The sequence below is a fragment of the Physella acuta genome, unplaced genomic scaffold (assembly GCF_028476545.2).
Source record: "Physella acuta isolate Inbredline_101_S28 unplaced genomic scaffold, ASM2847654v3 ptg000164l, whole genome shotgun sequence".
Lineage (NCBI taxonomy): Eukaryota > Metazoa > Mollusca > Gastropoda > Physidae > Physella > Physella acuta.
In genome coordinates this window covers 345051-366752 of record NW_026731683.1, presented here as the reverse complement: position 1 = coordinate 366752, position 21702 = coordinate 345051, and the positions used below count along the sequence as shown (strand labels likewise).

Below are 21702 nucleotides of genomic sequence, written 5' to 3'. Positions count from 1 at the left end.
AGGTGGTCAATCTTAGGCTTGATTATATTATTAAAGCCCACCCCACTCCCACCTCGCGGTAAGAAAAGTGTTTATAATTAGCGAGTTGCGCAGCTTGCGCCGTGACCTTTGTTGCCATGGTAATCATGGCTGTACCTTGAACCTAAATTCCATGTTTCCGGTTGACCATTGGTAATTAAGGCCGTGTCGCTTAAGGCGCTACCACAGCACACCTGATCTACGCATGTCGCCGTGCGCATCTTTGTTTTAACCTCAAGAGGATTTAGATTCCAAGCCTATTTTAATTTTTGGATCTCGTTTATTATCTTACAGAGGAGCAATGTGCTGAAATATAAGGTAAGAGTCTTTAAATAATAAAGTACTTAATATTTAGAAAGAGATGCCTAAATGTTGATGAGAATAATAATTGGGTCTTGTAAAATTAACCTATATTTTAAAATTACGATTTCAATGGTCCGCAAGCCTAGGAAGGCTGTCCGCGAGAGAGCCTTAATTTCGCGCCAAATTTCCTGTGATTCTTACATTATTAAAATATCGCATTACTTGATAACGGCTCTCCGATATCTATGATATATTACTATTACTAGGCCAAATATTAATAATTTAGATTAAGTAGCCTACATTTACTAAGTTATTACGGTTGATTACTTAGGACAATTAGGTCTAGACTCTACATTAATTTAATTTTTAGATTTTTACACAAGTAGACTTAACTTAAATTTTGATAGAACTAGACTCAGTAAATAGGCCTAGATCTAGATCTAGATCTAGATCTATATCTAGATGATATTAAGATAGCCTAATAGATTTTGGATTTAGAAAAACAAATCCCGATTACTAGATCTAGCTCTATTGATCTATTCTATAGTAACTAGATCTAGATCAGACTATATACTACTAGAGTCTAGATAGATCTAGTAAAAAATAATCTACTGAATCTAGCTTTAGGCCTAGCTAGTTCTGGACTCTAGTTTAATTCTAGATCTAGATCTAATTGAATCTAATAGGGCCAACACTGATCTAGATTCTACATCTAGACCTAGTAAGAAATAGGTGCTAGTTCATTTAGATATAGATTCTAGATCTAGAATCTAGATAAGTTAAATTAATTAGGTATAGGCCTAAGTGTTCATCTAATTCTGCATTAAGTATTAAGTAGTCCTGTCCTAGGCCTATACCATTTCAGTAATTAGCCTATTTATTTTAATTCAGTACATTTAGATGAACACAATCATTTAATCATTATGTTTGATTAGGACTCTACATTAATTTTTTAGTTATATTTTTACACGTTTTCAGTTAGGCCTACAGTAATGTTTTTTTTATTTTTGCCGAAACTATTCTATTTCATACAAGTACTAGTCTAGATCTAGATCTTGTAAAAATAGTCACATAGTGAAACATTGTTAAATGGTTAAGAATAGATTTAGACTAGTTCAGGTATAATTCTCCATCAAGTAGGCCTATAAATATATTTAAATTAATATAAGCCTATGTATTGTAGATCTATATATCTATAACTAGTCCTATACAATAATATAATTTTATAAAGCCCTATGCCCTTAGACCTCCTTATTAAGGACAATTTTAGTACTTGATAATTTTATTAATATTAATTTAATTCTAGACTTGTGTGCCTACAACTTGGTATAAAGGGGATCGCTAATGTAATCAGAAACTTGATGGCTGAGATAAAGCGGCTGAGGAGAACAGAGGCTTGTGAGTGGAATAGGTTGGTGGAACTTGTGTACAGCCCTTTCTATGTTCAACAAATGTCTCAGGTGGAAGTACATTCAGTAAGTATGGAGACTGAATTTATTTCAAATTTTTATATTTATTTTATATACTTTGCAATATGTTGTGCTTGGTATATATTTTGTGAAATGGTCTCCTAAATTCTAATTCCATTTGCCCTTCTCTTTTAAGGTACAGTTTCCATGGAGATCCAGCTTTATTCAAGGCTCATCTTAAAGAGAATGATGTGGCTGCTGGGACATAACTAAAATCTACATTCAACTGCTTGCAGATCTCAAGAAGCCTGGGGTTCTCGTGCAGCACCGCAAGCACTCAGGCTGATTAAGAAGTTAATTTCTGGCCCTTTGATAAAGATCATTTACAAGAATGCAATGTGGCAATCAAATGTAGATCTACTCTGTTTCTTAAAGTCATGGAAGCGTTGTTGACAGTTGACTTCTACTGAGCCTTTCTTGGTGCGACAGCTGGAGAGGTATCTGACGGGAAATCTGATTGGTGTCCAGCTGACTCATAAGTGGAAGCAAGGTGATCAGGGAGTGTCGCAATACAGTGGAAGGACTATCAAAAGGGTGCCAGCAACAAAACAAAAGTCAGCTCTTTACACCATAAGCTACTGGGCAGAGGATGAGGATAATGCTGAGGATTTCAGTCATCGGGCAGAATCACTGGTTGTTGACTTTGTAGGAATCTTGTTTTTCTTTCTGAATAATAGCTTATCAGAATTTCAGAGTACTTCTTTCATTTTTAGTATACAAATGAACTTTATTTTTTAAACATTAGTGTTTTTGTAAATTGTTACTGAAAAAATGATTGCTCTGAATTGTAAACTTATTTTGAAAACTAATACTAACAATGTTTATAATTAAGTTTAGTTTTCATAGTGTAAAAAAAATCACATTTTAATTAATTACTTAACTAATTTTTCAGGGTAATTGACATCAGCTAGATAATCCTAGAATCAGTAGTTAATGTGCTTCAAAAATGTTGGTCCAAACTAATTTATCACACAAGTACTAACGCTTTTTAAAATATATATTTTTTCCTCAGATGTGCTAATTGTATCTAAAGATTAATTATAATTGATACTTTAGAAAATTGTTTTAACACTTAAGAGACTAAAAGTGGTCCAAGAAATTTTTCGTCACCTTTTTTTTTTCCAGCATACATTCAATGACTGGTTAGATTTACTAGTAATTATACTTTAAACCAATATTTTAATGTTTATTCCTGGATAATTAATACTATACTACTTTTCTTCTTAAGAAAGATCGTAATGAGACGAGGTTGATTTCTTGTACTGTAGATTTGTTTCTTCACACTAATTATGATTATGTAACTGTTTTACAGTACTGTGATGGTCGTAGATTATACAAGGGCTAAATTTAGGTTGTCACTATGTAGTTTATTTCTTTGCTCTGATAAACATATTTTTAAATTATTGCAAAAAAAATCTTTTTTTTACTTTGCCATTCTCCTAAATGTTTCTATTTTATTAGACAAAATTAAAATTCATGTGGTAATCTGATTACTGTATTTTAATACTGTGTTTCTCACATTCTAATAATTTACATTGCATAGTTTAGTAGTAATAAACACTGGTACACACTTTGACAGCTGTTTTCTTTTATTTTGTTCTATAATTTTATTATGGCCTCCTGATATAGACACTGAATATCAAGTAAGTGGGGGGGGGGGGGGGGGGGGGCTGAGAAAGTAACGTAAAGGCAACCAGTTGCTACTTCCATTTATCATGTAGTGTATGTGTGTGTAGGTCTACTCTACTTCATCTACCCAAGTAATATCGTTCATTACAATTAGATATAAAGAACTTGTGCAGTAATATGTGCTTATGCATTTCTATTATATAATAATAGTAGTAACAGTATTAAATATTAATAAATCGATTTACAATAACTAGATCTAGTTTATTTTAAACCTAGATCTACATTTTTTTTTTTACACGGAGTAATAAGTCCATAATAATATATGAATGGCATTAAATTACTCATTCAAATCACATCCAGTCCAGTATAACTTAGACTGTAAGCTTGATTATAATTTTTTAGTTTTAAAAAAAATGCGAATCCCGGATGATGCAATAAAATTATAATTTTTTAATTTTTCGAAAAATGCGAATCCGTGATGATGCAATGAAAAAACCATCGGTGCCAACTTTTTTGTTTATGTAACATTGACTTGAATGACGAAGGTCTAAGCTGTTTTAGCCACGCCCACAAATTTTTAAAAGGCCATATCTTAGCTCCTAATTAAGCTAGAGACACAAAATTGGTATCAATGTGTAGGGAAAAAAATCCTGTTTTATTGTGGTATAATTTTACTTGAAATTAGTGGAGTTTAAAAAATACGAGCAACAGCCTATTATAATTGAGTACAATCATCACTATAGAATACCACCGTTAACACAAGAAGCGATTTACACTACAAATTCATTCGCAGCAAATTATATTTGACATTGAAATGTATATCACGCAGCAGGTACTAAATAAAATGTAATGATGTTGATTATGGTAATTTTTTGTGTTCAGAGATGACAATATTCATTTTAAATGTTAAGATATTTGTTTTACTAAAATGTTTCTTATCTCATGTTACAATAGAAGTAGCCTCCCATATCAAGTTACAATAACAGTAGTCGCCCATGTCATGTTACAATAACGTTGTCTCCAATCTCAGTTGAAAATTAAAGTCGTCTCCGCTCTCATGTTTAAATAAACTTAGGTTCCCACACAACGTAGATGCTGATCTACGTGCATAAATAACATTAAGTGTGTGCACTACAATTACTATAATTAGCACCAGGTGTGTAGTATGAGCCTAGCTAGCACCAGGTGTGTAGTATGAGCTTTGTAAGCACCAGGTGTGCAATATAAGCTTAGCTAGCACCAGGTGTGTAGTATGAACCTAGCTAGCACCAGGTGTGTAGTATGAGCCTAGCTAGCACCAGGTGTGTAGTATGAGCCTAGCTAGCACCAGGTGTGTAGTATAAGCCTAGATAGCACCAGGTGCGTAGTATAAGCCTAGATAGCACCAGGTGCGTAGTATGAGCCTAGATAGCACCTGGTGTGTAGTATGAGCCTAGCTAGCACCAGGTGTGTAGTATGAGCCTAGCTAGCACCAGGTGTGTAGTATAAGCCTAGATAGCACCAGGTGCGTAGTATAAGCCTAGATAGCACCAGGTGCGTAGTATGAGCCTAGCTAGCACCAGGTGTGTAGTATGAGCCTAGCTAGCACCAGGTGTGTAGTATGAGCCTAGCTAGCACCAGGTGTGTAGTATGAGCCTAGCTAGCACCAGGTGTGTAGTATGAGCTTTGTAAGCACCAGGTGTGCAATATAAGCTTAGCTAGCACCAGGTGAGTATTATGAGCCTAGTTAGCACCAGGTGTGTAGTATAAGCCTAGCTAGCACCAGGTGTGTAGTATGAGCCTAGCTAGCAACAGGTGTGTAGTATGAGCCTAGATAGCACAGGTGTGTAGTATGAGCCTAGCTAGCACCAGGTGTGTAGTATGAGCCTAGCTATAGCTAGCACCAGGTGTAGTATGAGCCTAAATAGCACAGGTGTGTAGGGCGCTATTAGCCAGGTGTGCAATATAAGCTTAGCTAGCACCAGGTGTGTAGTATGAGCCTAGTTAGCACCAGGTGTGTAGTATAAGCCTAGCTAGCACCAGGTGTGTAGTATGAGCTTTGTAAGCACCAGGTGTGCAATATAAGCTTAGCTAGCACCAGGTGAGTAGTATGAGCCTAGTTAGCACCAGGTGTGTAGTATAAGCCTAGCTAGCACCAGGTGTGTAGTATGAGCCTAGCTAGCACCAGGTGTGTAGTATGAGCCTAGATAGCACCAGGTGTGTAGTATGATCCTAGCTAGCACCAGGTGTGTAGTATGAGCCTAAATAGCACAGGTGTGTAGGGCGCTATTAGCCAGGTGTGCAATATAAGCTTAGCTAGCACCAGGTGTGTAGTATGAGCCTAGTTAGCACCAGGTGTGTAGTATGAGCCTAGCTAGCACCAGGTGTGTAGTATGAGCCTAGCTAGCACCAGGTGTGTAGTATGAGCCTAGCTAGCACCAGGTGTGTAGTATGAGCCTAGATAGCACCAGGTGTGTAGTATGAACCTAGCTAGCACCAGGTGTGTAGTATGAGCCTAAATAGCACAGGTGTGTAGGGCGCTATTAGCCAGGTGTGCAATATAAGCTTAGCTAGCACCAGGTGTGTAGTATGAGCCTAGTTAGCACCAGGTGTGTAGTATAAGCCTAGCTAGCACCAGGTGTGTAGTATGAGTCTAGCTAGCACCAGGTGTGTAGTATGAGACTAGCTAGCACCAGGTGTGTAGTATGAGCTTTGTAAGCACCAGGTGTGCAATATAAGCTTAGCTAGCACCAGGTGAGTAGTATGCGCCTAGTTAGCACCAGGTGTGTAGTATAAGCCTAGCTAGCACCAGGTGTGTAGTATGAGCCTAGCTAGCACCAGGTGTGTAGTATGAGCCTAGATAGCACCAGGTGTGTAGTATGAACCTAGCTAGCACCAGGTGTGTAGTATGAGCCTAAATAGCACAGGTGTGTAGGGCGCTATTAGCCAGGTGTGCAATATAAGCTTAGCTAGCACCAGGTGTGTAGTATGAGCCTAGTTAGCACCAGGTGTGTAGTATGAGCCTAGCTAGCACCAGGTGTGTAGTATGAGCCTAGCTAGCACCAGGTGTGTAGTATGAGCCTAGCTAGCACCAGGTGTGTAGTATGAGCCTAGCTAGCACCAGGTGTGTAGTATGAGCCTAGCTAGCACCAGGTGTGTAGTATGAGCCTAGCTAGCACCAGGTGTGTAGTATGAGCCTAGCTAGCACCAGGTGTGTAGTATGAGCCTAGCTAGCACCAGGTGTGTAGTATGAGCCTAGATAGCACCAGGTGTGTAGTATGAACCTAGCTAGCACCAGGTGTGTAGTATGAGCCTAAATAGCACAGGTGTGTAGGGCGCTATTAGCCAGGTGTGCAATATAAGCTTAGCTAGCACCAGGTGTGTAGTATGAGCCTAGTTAGCACCAGGTGTGTAGTATAAGCCTAGCTAGCACCAGGTGTGTAGTATGAGTCTAGCTAGCACCAGGTGTGTAGTATGAGACTAGCTAGCACCAGGTGTGTAGTATGAGCTTTGTAAGCACCAGGTGTGCAATATAAGCTTAGCTAGCACCAGGTGAGTAGTATGAGCCTAGTTAGCACCAGGTGTGTAGTATAAGCCTAGCTAGCACCAGGTGTGTAGTATGAGCCTAGCTAGCAACAGGTGTGTAGTATGAGCCTAGATAGCACCAGGTGTGTAGTATGAACCTAGCTAGCACCAGGTGTGTAGTATGAGCCTAAATAGCACAGGTGTGTAGTATGAGCCTAGCTAGCACCAGGTGTGTAGTATGAGCCTAGCTATAGCTAGCACCAGGTGTAGTATGAGCCTAAATAGCACAGGTGTGTAGGGCGCTATTAGCCAGGTGTGCAATATAAGCTTAGCTAGCACCAGGTGTGTAGTATGAGCCTAGCTAGCACCAGGTGTGTAGTATGAGCCTAGATAGCACCAGGTGTGTAGTATGAGCCTAGATAGCACCAGGTGTGTAGTATGAACCTAGCTAGCACCAGGTGTGTAGTATGAGCCTAAATAGCACAGGTGTGTAGGGCGCTATTAGCCAGGTGTGCAATATAAGCTTAGCTAGCACCAGGTGTGTAGTATGAGCCTAGTTAGCACCAGGTGTGTAGTATGAGCCTAGCTAGCACCAGGTGTGTAGTATGAGCCTAGCTAGCACCAGGTGTGTAGTAAGAGCCTAGCTAGCACCAGGTGTGTAGTATGAGCCTAGCTAGCACCAGGTGTGTAGTATGAGCCTAGCTAGCACCAGGTGTGTAGTATGAGCCTAGCTAGCACCAGGTGTGTAGTATGAGCTTTGTAAGCACCAGGTGTGCAATATAAGCTTAGCTAGCACCAGGTGAGTAGTATGAGCCTAGTTAGCACCAGGTGTGTAGTATAAGCCTAGCTAGCACCAGGTGTGTAGTATGAGCCTAGCTAGCACCAGGTGTGTAGTATGAGCCTAGATAGCACCAGGTGTGTAGTATGAACCTAGCTAGCACCAGGTGTGTAGTATGAGCCTAAATAGCACAGGTGTGTAGGGCGCTATTAGCCAGGTGTGCAATATAAGCTTAGCTAGCACCAGGTGTGTAGTATGAGCCTAGTTAGCACCAGGTGTGTAGTATGAGCCTAGCTAGCACCAGGTGTGTAGTATGAGCCTAGCTAGCACCAGGTGTGTAGTATGAGCCTAGCTAGCACCAGGTGTGTAGTATGAGCCTAGCTAGCACCAGGTGTGTAGTATGAGCCTAGCTAGCACCAGGTGTGTAGTATGAGCCTAGCTAGCACCAGGTGTGTAGTATGAGCCTAGCTAGCACCAGGTGTGTAGTATAAGCCTAAATAGCACCAGGTGTGTAGTATGAGCCTAGTTAGCACCAGGTGTGTAGTACGTGCCTAGCTAGCACCATATGATAGACTTGTACAGGCAAACAATGGCCACATATTAGGTAGGTAAAACGGTTCCGCTTGGTTAACCATGGGGAAATGTATATCCTGTACCACGTCTGTATGGATAAACAATTGTGGCTAGTTGTTGTTTTCATGCTAGCATTCAAGGTCCACGCCTTTTGAACAAAATAAGACAAAATCTTAAAAATAGCACAAATGAAAAAGCAACAGAACTTTAAAAAAAATTTCATTGTTTATTGTTTGTTTATAGATCATTGACCGACATTTTGAAAAAAAAAACATTATAGGGAATGTGTGGCCTTCATCAAATAAGATTAAGAACTTTAGAATAAAAATACAAACGCTCCTAAAAATGATCTTTCTGAAAATTTTTCACTAGATCTAGACCTACCTAATATGGGAGACAAACGTCTAAGTACACTTCTGATTACAGTATTATATGTGATATATGAAAGTTTTAAACCACGCCTTATATCGGTGGTAAGAATTCACCAAATGTCGTTCGTGATGTAACATTACCTAACGTCTAGAATTACCTCACTAAAAAGCTGGCTATATTTCTAAACAGTTTTTTTTAAAAACTGCGAATTAATACTGTTTGGCTATTAAACTAGATGGCATAAACAACATTTAAATGTAAAAACACATAAGCTCGCAAAAAAAGGTACACTATCATCAAAATTATAAGTCAAAGGTTGAATAGTAGGAAATTTTAAAAATAACCTTCGAATCAAAACGATGGTACAAAAGTGCACAAATACGCTGTAATACAGTCTTGTAATTGAAAGCGCAATGTAACAACTAAATTAATCAATCAAACATTCAACTAATCTATCATTTAATTAATCTGTCAACAATTCAATCAGTAATCAATCAATAAACCAGTCAATCAATCGCCTGAAATAAGTTTAAATATTGTCATCTTCTGACACGATATACAAGGGTAAAAGTCAGAACATAACTGCCCATATGTCATTTCTCGCAGAAAAATTTAAACAAATCACAAATTACCAATTTGACATACTCGTAAAAAGGTACCCCTGGAACTAAACACCTTTTAAAGATTACCATTTAGTTTAAGGATGAACAAACACATTAGCATCTTTTCGTCTCGCCACTCCCATCAATTCCTTCCTGTTTAATTGAAACGTAGAAACAAAAATATCGCGCTCAATTAGGCAGAAATCTGTGCGCGTGCACGTTCAAAGATTTAATGACCTTACACGCACATCTAGATCAATTGTTCAGGTATTCCAAGAATGTGTTTCATTCTGTGGCGTAGTCAGGATTTAAGCATGTGGGCACAATATTTATATATATATATATATATATATATATATATATATATATATATATATATATATATATATATATATATATATATATATATATATATTGAAAAGCGCCGTAAAAGCACTGTCGGCAATAGATGAGAGGGGGTTTGGGACCTTTGATCCTCTCCCTGTCGCCGCCACTGATTTTATTCCGACAAAGGATTTGACGTTGACCTCACTGCCAGATAAAATTTTGGTAGGTCAGCTCAGGTCAGATGTCAGAATACGTTAAGCAGATAGTTGAAATACACCCCCGCTTTTCGAGGGGATGATTTTAAGAATAAATTATGCTAATTTTTCAGCTTTACGATCTGAGCCCGTCCCATAAAAAATGACTTACTAAGTGGCTTTGGTCTTTAGTGTTTGATAGATTCGCTTTATTAGGCAGGTGTTGTGATTCACAGGTAGTTTATGACAGGATTAGTTACCAACCTGTGTAACAGTCCTCTGAATGTTAACAGGGGTTCTTAAATTATTCATACTATACCTTTTTGTATAAGATGTAGTCCATCATTTATTGGCGTAGAAGTGACTTATTTATCTGGATGCTACTACTTGGGAGGGGGGGGGGGGGCGTCAAAAAGACTCCGACAAAACTGCCTCACGCAAATGACTTGTTAGACAGACCTAAGTAAGCGAAGAAAGGACATCGTCAATGCGACTCTAGAAATTAGCAAAGAATTTCAAACTGTCTACAACTTCTGTTATTTACGGGCACGATGTACGGTGTCAGATACCAGCAGATCGTTCTATACAGTTTACAACTGCGGTTATTATCGGGTACAATGTACGACCTAAGATATCAGCAAATACTTCAATACAATCTACAACTGCGGTTATTATCGGGCACGATGTACGGCGTCAGATACCAGCAAATAGCCGAATACTTGACGACCGCCTAGTGTAGTAGGAACCAAAGCCACACCCCGGGGCTGTTAAGTGAAAGATAAACAGTTTGGCCACAGGAGAGGTCAACGGATTCAGGTCTGGCTGGGTCGGACAAAGGGGGAGACGTGAATGGAATAACGTGGTCTCCGTGAATCATAGGTGTCAGACTCTAGGTACTGCCTGGATCCCGTGACCTAGTCACTGGAGAACTGCTGTCTACGTGATGTACACAACTTCAAGGGAGATCACTTGGGAAAAATATTCAAGGGAGACAAGCGGGAAGAGGCCTGTAGAGGCGTGGAGACACTCGTTTATAAAAGTATCATAGCTTGAAAAAAAATTATTGGGGGGGGGGGGGGTTGGAGGGGGCGAAGGGAGATAGTGGCCTAAATATGCGACATTCACAACTTAAATAATCACTTCAAAACCATATCGGATGAATAAAATGAATAAATTTGGGTTAATCTGAGGGATGGGTGGTCGTACGAATAGATAGTGGGTACTTACGTGAGGGAATATACTTGGGTGAATATACATCGGGTGAATAGTTTGATGGGTGGGGTTGACTATGGTATATTTCGGGTTGGCAATATGATGTGTGGGTTGACAATATGTGTGGAGATAGTGTGATATTTCAGGTTGACAGTGTGTGATGTGTGAATGTGTTCATAGTTGGAGACGATTACATTTTTGCATTTTCGGATTTAGTTGTGTTTGAGTTACTCGTTTAATCATCTTAGAAATGAATGAAAACAATGAGATTTGCTAAAATTGACAGCTACTGAAAATGACTGATTGCAAAGCATACCTAGACCTGTGACTATAACATACTTAACGTTTTTACCCAGGTAAAACATGTGTTTAACTTTTCAATATGTCGAAATAGCTTTTGTGTGTGTAGGGAAGATAACTATAAAGGGCGATAACTTTTAAACGGTACTAATACTACATTACATGTAAGCAACTAGACAGTGAATAGAGAAATGTGCAAAGCTCTTAAACAAAGCTGTCAATTATTTCAGTTTCGAAATGTGAATGCAAAATAGTTTTAACATGTTTTAAATGAACAGTTTTTGTAATTAAAACAAAAAAAAATTAAGAAGTTTACTTTGTGAAGATAGATAGCATTGTGCGTATAACAAAGTTCTCTGTATCGATGACAACATACATTTCTTTAACAGTATTGTGTGTGCGTTTCAAATTAGAGTTTTAACACTGACAATTCTTGAATGCTGCTAAGTATAATTGCTTCTATTTTATACGTTTTTAAAGAATGCATTTTTATGTTTAAATTTGTGAAAATGTACGCCCCTATACTTTTAGTTTTATGAGATCAATTCTTATGTTTTGATTATCCCACATTTTTTTCATTTGATGACGTCAGTGTTTTTTTTTTATTACAGCCCGAGTGCCACGCCAGGTTCCACACTTCAGACTGTGAGAGTGACGCCATCAAAAGCTTCCTCTGGCCATTCCTAGTGGACGCCCACAGCGGTCAGTGTGTAGCTAAGGGCGTGGTCATCACGTGACCCCCACATTCACCCGTCGCTAACCAACGCTTCACGCCAACACCCGTTAAACGCCAACGGGACAATACTCCACATTTGAGATTTATATATATTTAAAAAAGTCACGTGATCGCAAGATCTGATTTGATTGGTCATCAAGTACAACTCTTTGATACAAACTATATTAATTTATACTCAATGTGATACAACATGTGGCTGGTGTATACTCAGCTAAAACGATATTATAATTCTGCTCAGTGTTTGTATTATTGGAGCATCGTATTTATTTTACTTGGTGTACTAGCTTTAGTTTATCATAATAGAATAAGCTTTGATATTTTATCATATTTATCGTAAACATCTATACCATAATTTGCTCAAAATTAGAGGACGCTGGAATATTTTTTTTTTCAAAACCTTAGCGGCCAGAAGCATTGTATATTTATTCTTTTTTCTTGGTTCTTGATTGTAATATTGTAGGGGATTACCTCCAACACAATTAAGTATTACGTGTCAACATGTTGTGTGTCTTAGGGCCTGTTGACTACCACTTTACCTTGCTATTCTTTCAGCTTTTGTTTCCATAGCCTTTATTCATTCTAGAACAATCTGCAAGGCAGTAGTTGTTTGATTTTAGATTTTCACTCCAAAATGGCCAAATGACTTGCTGTCCTTAATTAGCTAAATTAGCCCGGGGTCCGATCTCTGGACAAGGAATTAAGAACCACTAGCTCTACCCCCATACCACGCCGCCCCCACAATGTATCAAAATGTTGACATAATCTCAAAGCTAGACACACAAACCAGCTTTTATCTCACCCCTCGGTACGTCTAGCAGCAGCTCGTTTGTTGACTCGACAGTCGTCAAGTCAACGCTTGGGACGCTGACCTGGTTACTCGCTGTTCAAAGGTCCTTCATTCATCCCCATCTTACAACAGGGTGAATAGGTCATTGAGTAGAGCGGACAGCAGTGTGTGAATGGAGGTGATATACAGCGCATTGAATAGTTGACTTTTAGTAATTTAATGTGAGCGACCCCCAGCTACAAACAAGGGTTGACTTTTTTTTAGAGCTATGTGTGGAACTAAATGTGGAGCTGTGTGTGGAGCTGTGTGTGGAGCTGTGTGTGGAGCTTTGTGTGGGGTTTTGTGTGGAGCTTCGTGTAAGACTTGGGGAAAATGCTCACAACGCTGCCCAGAGCCTAAAGTTAATCACATACATCTGACCACAGGCTACCCATAGATAACTAACATCTGACCACAGGCTACCCATAGATAACTGACATCTGACCACAGGCTACCCATAACTAACTGACATCTGACCACAGGCTACCCATAGATAACTGACATCTGACCACAGGCTACCCATAGATAACTAACATCTGACCACAGGCTACCCATAGATAACTGACATCTGACCACAGGCTACCCATAAATATCTGACCACGGGCTACCCATAGATAACTGACATCTGACCGCAGGCTACCCACAGATAACTGACATCTGACCACAGGCTACCCATAAATAACTGACATTTGATCACAGGCTACCCATAGATAACTGACATCTGACCACAGGCTACCCATAGATAACTGACATCTGATCACAGGCTACCCATAGATAACTGACATTTGATCACAGGCTACCCATAGATAACTGACATCTGACTACAGGCTACCCATAGATAATTGATATTTGATCACAGGCTACCCATAGATAACTGACATTTGATCACAGGCTACCCATAAATAACTGACATCTGCCCTCAGGCTACCCATAGATAACTGACATTTGACCACAGGCTACCCATAACTAACTGACATCTGACCACAGGCTACCCATAGATAATTGACATTTGATCACAGGCTACCCATAGATAACTGACATTTGATCACAGGCTACCCATAAATAACTGACATCTGCCCTCAGGCTACCCATAGATAACTGACATTTGACCACAGGCTACCCATAACTAACTGACATCTGACCACAGGCTACCCATAGATAAATGACATCTGACCACAGGCTACCAATAACTAAATGACATTTGACCACAGGCTACCCATAACTAAATGACATCTGACCACAGGCTACCCATAGATAACTGACATCTGACCACAGGCTACCCATAGATAACTGACATTTGATCACAGGCTACCCATAGATAACTGACATCTGACCACAGGCTACCCATAGATAACTGACATCTGACGACAGGCTACCCATAGATAACTGACATCTGACCACAGGCTACCCATAGATAACTGACATCTGACGACAGGCTACCCATAGATAACTGACATCTGACCACAGGCTACCCGGACATAACTGACATCTGACCACAGGCTACCCATAGATAACTGAAATCCCACCTTCAGTGTTAGCGTTAAAGACCATCCCGCCATGACGTGATATCTATCGACTAAAGTTTCTTGACCCATTATCCGAATATTCTAGAACTGACATGCTAGCTCATCAAACTACCCATAACAAGACTAAATCGTAGCTACCTAAAGCTCTGCGTGTATTAGAAGCGACACAACAACCAAACATCTTGTTTATTCACCTCTATCAAACATTGCCGACACATTGATATCAATTAGATCAATGACTGTAGAATGTGACATCTAATTTAAATAAAATCGAATGCACAAACCACGCCCGAAAACGAACAAACTACGACCTACCAGAGAGTGGGTATGGACGTATGTCGAATACATAAACCTTATCACGTGACCAGGACATACGAAAACATATTTGTTGTGAGATATTATCTATTGTGGACGAGGTGGTTTATGCTAATATGCGCAAGTCACGTGATTTTGTTTTGAAAGTGTAAACATTGAGTGTGATATGGATCTTCGTTATGACTCGTTTTCAAAATACACTGATTAAAATTTTTCGAACATTTTCTAGAATTCATGTATTATTAGCACTATTTACATATGTAAGCACGCTTTTAATTTGTATGCACAATTTGTTTCTAGCACGATTTCATAAATGCATCGTTGCAAAACATAAACTTGGTTGGCACATTTGTGTTTAAAAACTTTAATCGAACAGACCATAACACTTAAGAGGTTTAGCCGAAAGGCGTAGCGACCCCTCCCGGCGCCCATGGAAAAACTTTTAATTAGGCCGCCACCCCCCTATATATTTTTTATATTAATTATTCAAAACTGCTGCTAAAATGAGCTTTGAATTTTTTTCCAAACCATTTTGGCGCCCCTAGGGTCGGCGCCCGGGGACATATGTACCACCCCCCCCCCCCCCGCGTCGCTACGCCTCTGGATTAGCCCGGTTAAAGTTAAAGAAGTGACCGATTCAAAATAGAATGATATTTTCATAGAACTAAATACATTATTTATTATTGAAAACTGTGGATTTGGTAAATGTTATTGTGTATGAAAAATATTCTAGATTAATATATCTTGTTCTTGTAACTGTATTGACATAATATTGTGACTGAGAAAAATAATTGGTCTTTTGTGTATGTCTTGTTTGAAAGTAATATGCTCGTTTGTTTTTTTTTTACTTAAAAAATAAATATTTGACACAACTTGAATAAAGTTTTATTTGAGCGAGAGCATTAAAAAGATTTTGAACGTTTTTAGTTATTTTTAAATTTACACTCTGCACGCGTAAATGAAGCTGTTTTATGCATTTGTTGCACATCCTATACTTGCGAACTGTAATGTGTGATCCTATGCTTTGTGCATCAAGTGATACACATGCTAATTGTGCTATATGTCTCACATGAGCTTCATGTGTTAAGCATGCCTTATGTGCTCGATGTATCTCATATGCCAAGCATTGTACTCTTGCTAAAATGTGCTACATGCTCATGCTTTATGTAATATTGTGCTACATGTGGTAAAGTCAGAGGCGTCGCGAGGCGGGGGTGCGCACCGCACCGGTGACACCATTGTAAAATATAAATAAAATGCTTTATGCCAGTTCAGTGAATGATTAATTAAAGTTAAAAAGTTTTTTCAGTAAAAATGAAGATTCCTACAAAATGGGTTGGGGGGAGGGGGGGGTCGACATCATGAGTTGCCCCACCAGGTGACACTCGACCTAGCGACGCCACTGGTTAACTTTCTACTCATGCAATGTTTGCTACTTGTGCTAAATATATTGTATGGTTTGTATTTTAATATGTGCTGTGTTTGTTACTGATACCACGTCTTTTGTGTTCTCCGTGTGCTAAACGCGTCACTTATGACGTCAGTAACGGTCTATTTTTTTTTACAAGTTTTCATATTTTCCAGCTTAAATTGACATGTTACTCAATAATAAAAAAATAACTGAACTAAACGTGTTAGACTAAAACAATCTCCATCGTTGGTCTCAGCTAAAACATCAACATTAACTCAACATCAACAGGAAGTGTAAGGTGTGTGTGAGCACTGTGTATGCACGCGCATTGGTTATTGTCGTGTTCTCATACATGAGCAGGCAATTGCTGTCGTCTGAGAGGTCCTCCTACGATTTGGCTTTCAAGAGGCGTATTGGCATTGACGTCATATGGAAAAGTACAGGTTTTTTCGCGTTTTACCAAATAATAATATTTTTGCGTTCTTACTAAATAATAATAAAATCAGAGGCGTAGCGAGGTCGGGTGTCACCCTGTGCGGCACTTAATGGTGTCACCACCCAGAGGCGTAGCGACCATTTCAAATTTTAAATTTTCGATTTGCACCCCCCCCCCCTCAAACCTTCGATTTGCACCCCCCTCAAACGTTCGATTTGCAACCCCCCCCCCCCCCTCAAATTTTTCTCTATATATTTTGCTATTTTTTGCCTTGGTGTCACCCCCCCCCCCTTCGCTTCGCCTCTGATAATAATAATAATAATAGTAATAATAATAATAGTAAAAGTATTATGTCAGCGCTAGAGTAGAAAGAAAGAAAGGGAGGGGACAAGCTAAGACATGCAAGAGGCGCACGAACACACACAAAGTACTGTTATTAAAGTGGTCAAAGGACGGGGGTAGGTTTTCACCAGCGGTCTCGGGGTTTTTTCAAAGCTTTTTCTTAAGTAAACAAAGATTAACAGTATGGGATTAGCTTTGATGTAGGGTTCATGTTTTAGTTAATGGTTGGTTTAGGTCGCATGTTATCATTAGTCGTGGTGTTTATGAGGTGTTTTAGTGGGTTTTGTTTCGTTATTTACGTCAAATTGTTCCTATTTTTTTTTATTGTCACCCGGATTTGATACAGTTGAATAGTTGAATTTTTAAACTGACCGTTTCCTTGACACTAACTGTAACTGTTACACTTGTTGAAGGTAAGGACCTCAGTCAGTTAAACTAAAACACACGGCATTCTTAGGATGGTGTGTGAGTTAGGGTTTTGGTTGATTGACTAACTTACGGGGAGTAGAGTTTCTTCCACGCATCTCTACGGTAGCGCTCCGCTCCCCCCCCCCCCCAGAAGTAAATCTACCCCCCCCCCTCTCAAAATTTCATGTGCACCCCCCTCCTCACCCCCCGGAGAAAAAAGTCTGGAAGAAACACCGACGGGGAGCACCTGACTCAACCATCTCGCTAAACACTTGGACACATCTCGTTATCAGTCGACACCCAACTGCGACACCTACCAGCCTGACCATGTAGAAAGGCAATTGACCTTAACACTGGACAGTACACCCCCCCCCCCCCCCATCTACTCAACGCAAATGGGTGTAACCATAAAAAACAAAACAGGTAAGGTGTTGCTATTTACATGGATACCTTTAAGATTTCGTCGGTTATTTCTTCCGACAAACTGAGCCAGTAGATAAAATAACTGGAGAAAATACCTCGGAAAACACACTGAAAGTTGCATTAGAGATCTGTAATAAAGTTATAATATTTGATTATACTTTATTTTATGCTAATAGCAATTCTCTTGCGTAGGCATGATTTTTTTTATTAGGCCTAGACGGCTAAAAATGGTCTGTCTGTCTCCCCCCCCTACCCCGTCTGTCACACCACAACACAACAGCTGACACACCTGCGGACATCACCACTGAATATCTTCTGCTGACAAAACACGTGTCATGTTTTTCGGAGAGTCAGGTAAGACAGGTAAACAGTTTAGTTTCGGCCCACCTGTTACCATGGCGACGAGCCCACCATCAACAAAGTAACCTGAGGTCACTTCACGCGTATTGACCAACTCTCGACATCGGGAATTATAACCCGGCTAATAATAGATTAAACCGGACATGTCAAGTTGTCTGACTACCCCGCCACCTACAATAATACTATAATTACCACTACCTGTGTCCCGAGTATATGTATTAAAGCCTATACGGGCTCTCTAAACACGTCAAATGGCGACACTAGAAAGTCGGTCTTTAAAATACCCCCCCCCCCACCCCACCCTCCGGCCCCTCTTCTAAACTAAAACAATTCTAAAGCACACCGCATTGTTGACATTCCCCCGCGCCACTCTCCACCACCACGACACTGACAATAGCGCGGGGCAATAAAAATAACCTTCATACTCTCTACACAAAATCTTTCTGGAATGTCAACATAAAAATACGATGCGGATATGGCACACCGAAGTGTCCACTGTTTTTTTTTCTTAGCCTTTACGTCGAGGGTTGGGTTGATTTCAAGAGCTAAGTCCTTGAATATGGTGAATGTCACAATAGGCGGAGGGTATCTCCCGGGGCATAGGGTGGGGGTGGGGGAAGAGTGTGCTGGTGTAAGGGATTATTTGTTTGTTTTTTCTTTAATGAACAAGCGGGCTCCCATTCTTAAAATCTAAAAACCATCTTAATTACATATGTCCAAAAGGATAGAGTAAGATTCCTATTTCTGTTTGTTATTTTGTTTACTAATGTTTTTATTCATCTAAAAAAAACACAATTTACTAACTCAATGAAAAAATAGTTTTAATTTTATTGTGGGCGTTTTACTCCACCATTTAAAAATCAATAAAACCTGATCGAACTATAGGTTGATCGTGTTAGTTAAACCCATGAATCAACGCAATCCTTTGTTTACGTGTCACTGACACTAGACAATTCAAATCTAATTTATCGAGTTTTTTATTCTTTTTTTTTTTGCTACAAGCCTGACATTTTTACGACTTTTTTTTAACATTTAAAGCCCATCAAGAATCAAAATCATAATTTAAGTGCCGCTTTTTTTTATGTTAAGTGCAAGTTATAATAAAATAAAGCTATAAAGCTATATAATATCGTTTTTAAAAAAATGAACAATTCATTTAAATTTAAATGTTCGGTTATTTTACAAAAAGGAGTGTCCTGTTTTCAATGTGTTAATACTTGTGTGTGTACATTGTATGGTATCTAGACAGATGACACCATACAAAAGCTGTGTGGTGGCATTGTAAGGTGTCTGACAGGTATTTGTGAGTTGTCTGTTTTTGAGTTGTCTATTTTTTAAGTTGTCTATTTTTCAGATGTCTATTTTTCAGATGTCTATTTTTCAGATGTGTATTTTTCAGATGTCTATTTTTTCAGATGTCTATTTTTCAGATGTCTATTTTTCAGATGTCTATTTTTCAGATGTCAATTTTTCAGATGTCAATTTTTCAGATGTCAATTTTTCAGATGTCTATTTTTCAGATGTCTATATTTCAGATGTCTATTTGGTGGGGTCAAAATAGAATCGCTTGTAAAGGTGTGGCTGCAAGCATTTGTGGGTGTCCGTGTTTGTGTGCATGTGTGTGTGCGTGTGTGTGCACGGATGTGTGTGTGTGCTTGTGCCTGTCTATAACAGAGAGAGAGAGAGAGAGAAATAGAGGAAGAGAGACATAGTTGCGCGGGTACGTCCATGTTCCGTCGTTGCTACCCAATTTTCCTTTGTAATAGACGTTTATCTTTGACAATATTATAATATTGGCGTTAATGAAGTACAAAATTTATTATATTTTTCATCTCATTGGTGCTTTATGGTAAATACAAATAAAATAACTTACAGTACAGTATATAATACATACAAAGTGAATCAGATATGGACCATGCACAAAAGTTGCAGATGTCATAATGAAACTATTCCACCCAGATCTTAACACTAAACCTACTTGTTTGCATGCAAATGTTGAAAGAAAGTAATTAGCTCTGACCCTATTCAGGTGAGCTGTATGAGGAAAATGTTCTAGTCATTTGGCACTGAGCTCAGCCAGCACTTGCTAGTGCTGTTAACAATCAAGAACAATTTTTTTTTTTTTACTTGGTGGAAACTAGCTTTATTTTGTAATGGTAACACCAGCCATACAGCACAAATAATCTTTAATGATTTATATAAATCAATTGAAAAAGTTATTAATTCAAATTAGATTTTTACATTTGCAATTGGACAGATGACCGCAAAAATAAAGCTTACTTTAAACTAACTTCTACGGGTAACAAGAAAAATTCATACTTATATTATTTTAGACAAAACCTAGAGTTTTGTCTAGAAAATCAGCAAATTTATGTGGTTCTCCAGGTGGAAATAGTTGAAGTAAATTGAAGTCATATGATGGTAAAGATTTGTATAGTAAAGGAACACTGCAATAATAAAGATAATTATCTTTAGCCAATTTGGCAGCAAGCTCAGATTGGTGATTTCCCATAAGCTCTTCATTTATCACAACTAAGACATGTTTCTTGGCCCCTAGAGAATCCATGATGCTTCCAGCACCAGCATGGCAAATAACAAGGTCTGCTTCAGCAATGTCATCAACAAGGGAATCTTTGAACCGATAGTAGGTTATACATGGTGTAATATTTGTTTCTGCAATTTCCGTTGGCTCATATGTTCCTCTTCCTATTTGCAAATTTACATGAGTGAAGCCAAGTTTTGCTAACACATCCAAAACAGGAACAGATGTAACCTCTTTGATCAGTGAATCAAACTGTGTGGTTCCCACCGTGACAAAAAGTCTTTTTATTTGTTTCATCATTTGAAATCAAATGTGCCACAGAATTGTAGATAATCTGAGTAAAAATTGCGTAGATCTAATCTAGATATCAAGTGGTCTGTACTAGACTCTAGTATCTGGACTGGATCTAGATTCTAGATTGCCAGATCTATTTCTGATTTTATATTTCACATTTGTGTAGATCTAGATGATCTAGTCTAGATCTCTACTCTAGTAGTCTAGATTATCGTATTCCTACGGGTACAATTTTAGTTTTTTTTTTTTTTTTTTTTTTTTTTTACGAGCTTTTATTTAACTCACTTACTCTGTCGTCGCTCTGTCGTCAGTCTAGATCGAAACGCAGGAGTGAAAATTCGGAAACTTCTACTTGACCGATACGATTCACATTTGACACGTGGGTCAAGACATGAAGACAATGCAATCTGAAATTAAATTTGTCTTAATTGGATGCCTAATTAATTTTTTATGAATAAATTAAAATTTGGACCGAATTAGAAGGCATGTATAGCCAACCACATCACACGCGTCATCACGTTTAATAGCTGCGCCATCACGGTACGTTCAATAGCTGCGCCATCACGTTCAGTAGGCGCGCAATGGTTTTTAGTCATGTAACTCTATTGTAAATAAAACATGTAAAGTACTGAAATTTTTTTTCATAAAAAACGTTTTAATAACAAGCTTTTATGTAATAATGCACTAAAAAGTAGAAAATAAATTATAGACTACTATTTAAATTACTATAAAGAAAAGCGTGGGTCTCTTCTCAAATATTAGTAAAGGTATCCAATCGGTACTAAAGTGACCCACGCTTTTC

General features: G+C 38.7%; 1 protein-coding gene and 1 long non-coding RNA gene across 2 annotated transcripts; one reads left to right on the top strand and one right to left on the bottom strand.

Moving 5' to 3' along the window:
* The first annotated feature begins 92 nt into the window (after positions 1–92).
* LOC131936003 (uncharacterized) lies at positions 93–3361 on the top strand. Its single transcript, XR_009386002.1, has 3 exons — positions 93–336; positions 1628–1796; positions 1927–3361. It is a non-coding gene; the product is annotated as an uncharacterized LOC131936003 (long non-coding RNA).
* Positions 3362–20294: 16933 nt separating this feature from the next.
* On the bottom strand, positions 20295–20943 carry LOC131935989 (UDP-N-acetylglucosamine transferase subunit ALG13 homolog). Its single transcript, XM_059292771.1, has one exon. The coding sequence runs from the start codon at positions 20904–20906 to the stop codon at positions 20394–20396; it is 513 nt and encodes a 170-aa protein (XP_059148754.1). The 5' UTR covers positions 20907–20943; the 3' UTR covers positions 20295–20393.
* Positions 20944–21702: the final 759 nt, after the last annotated feature.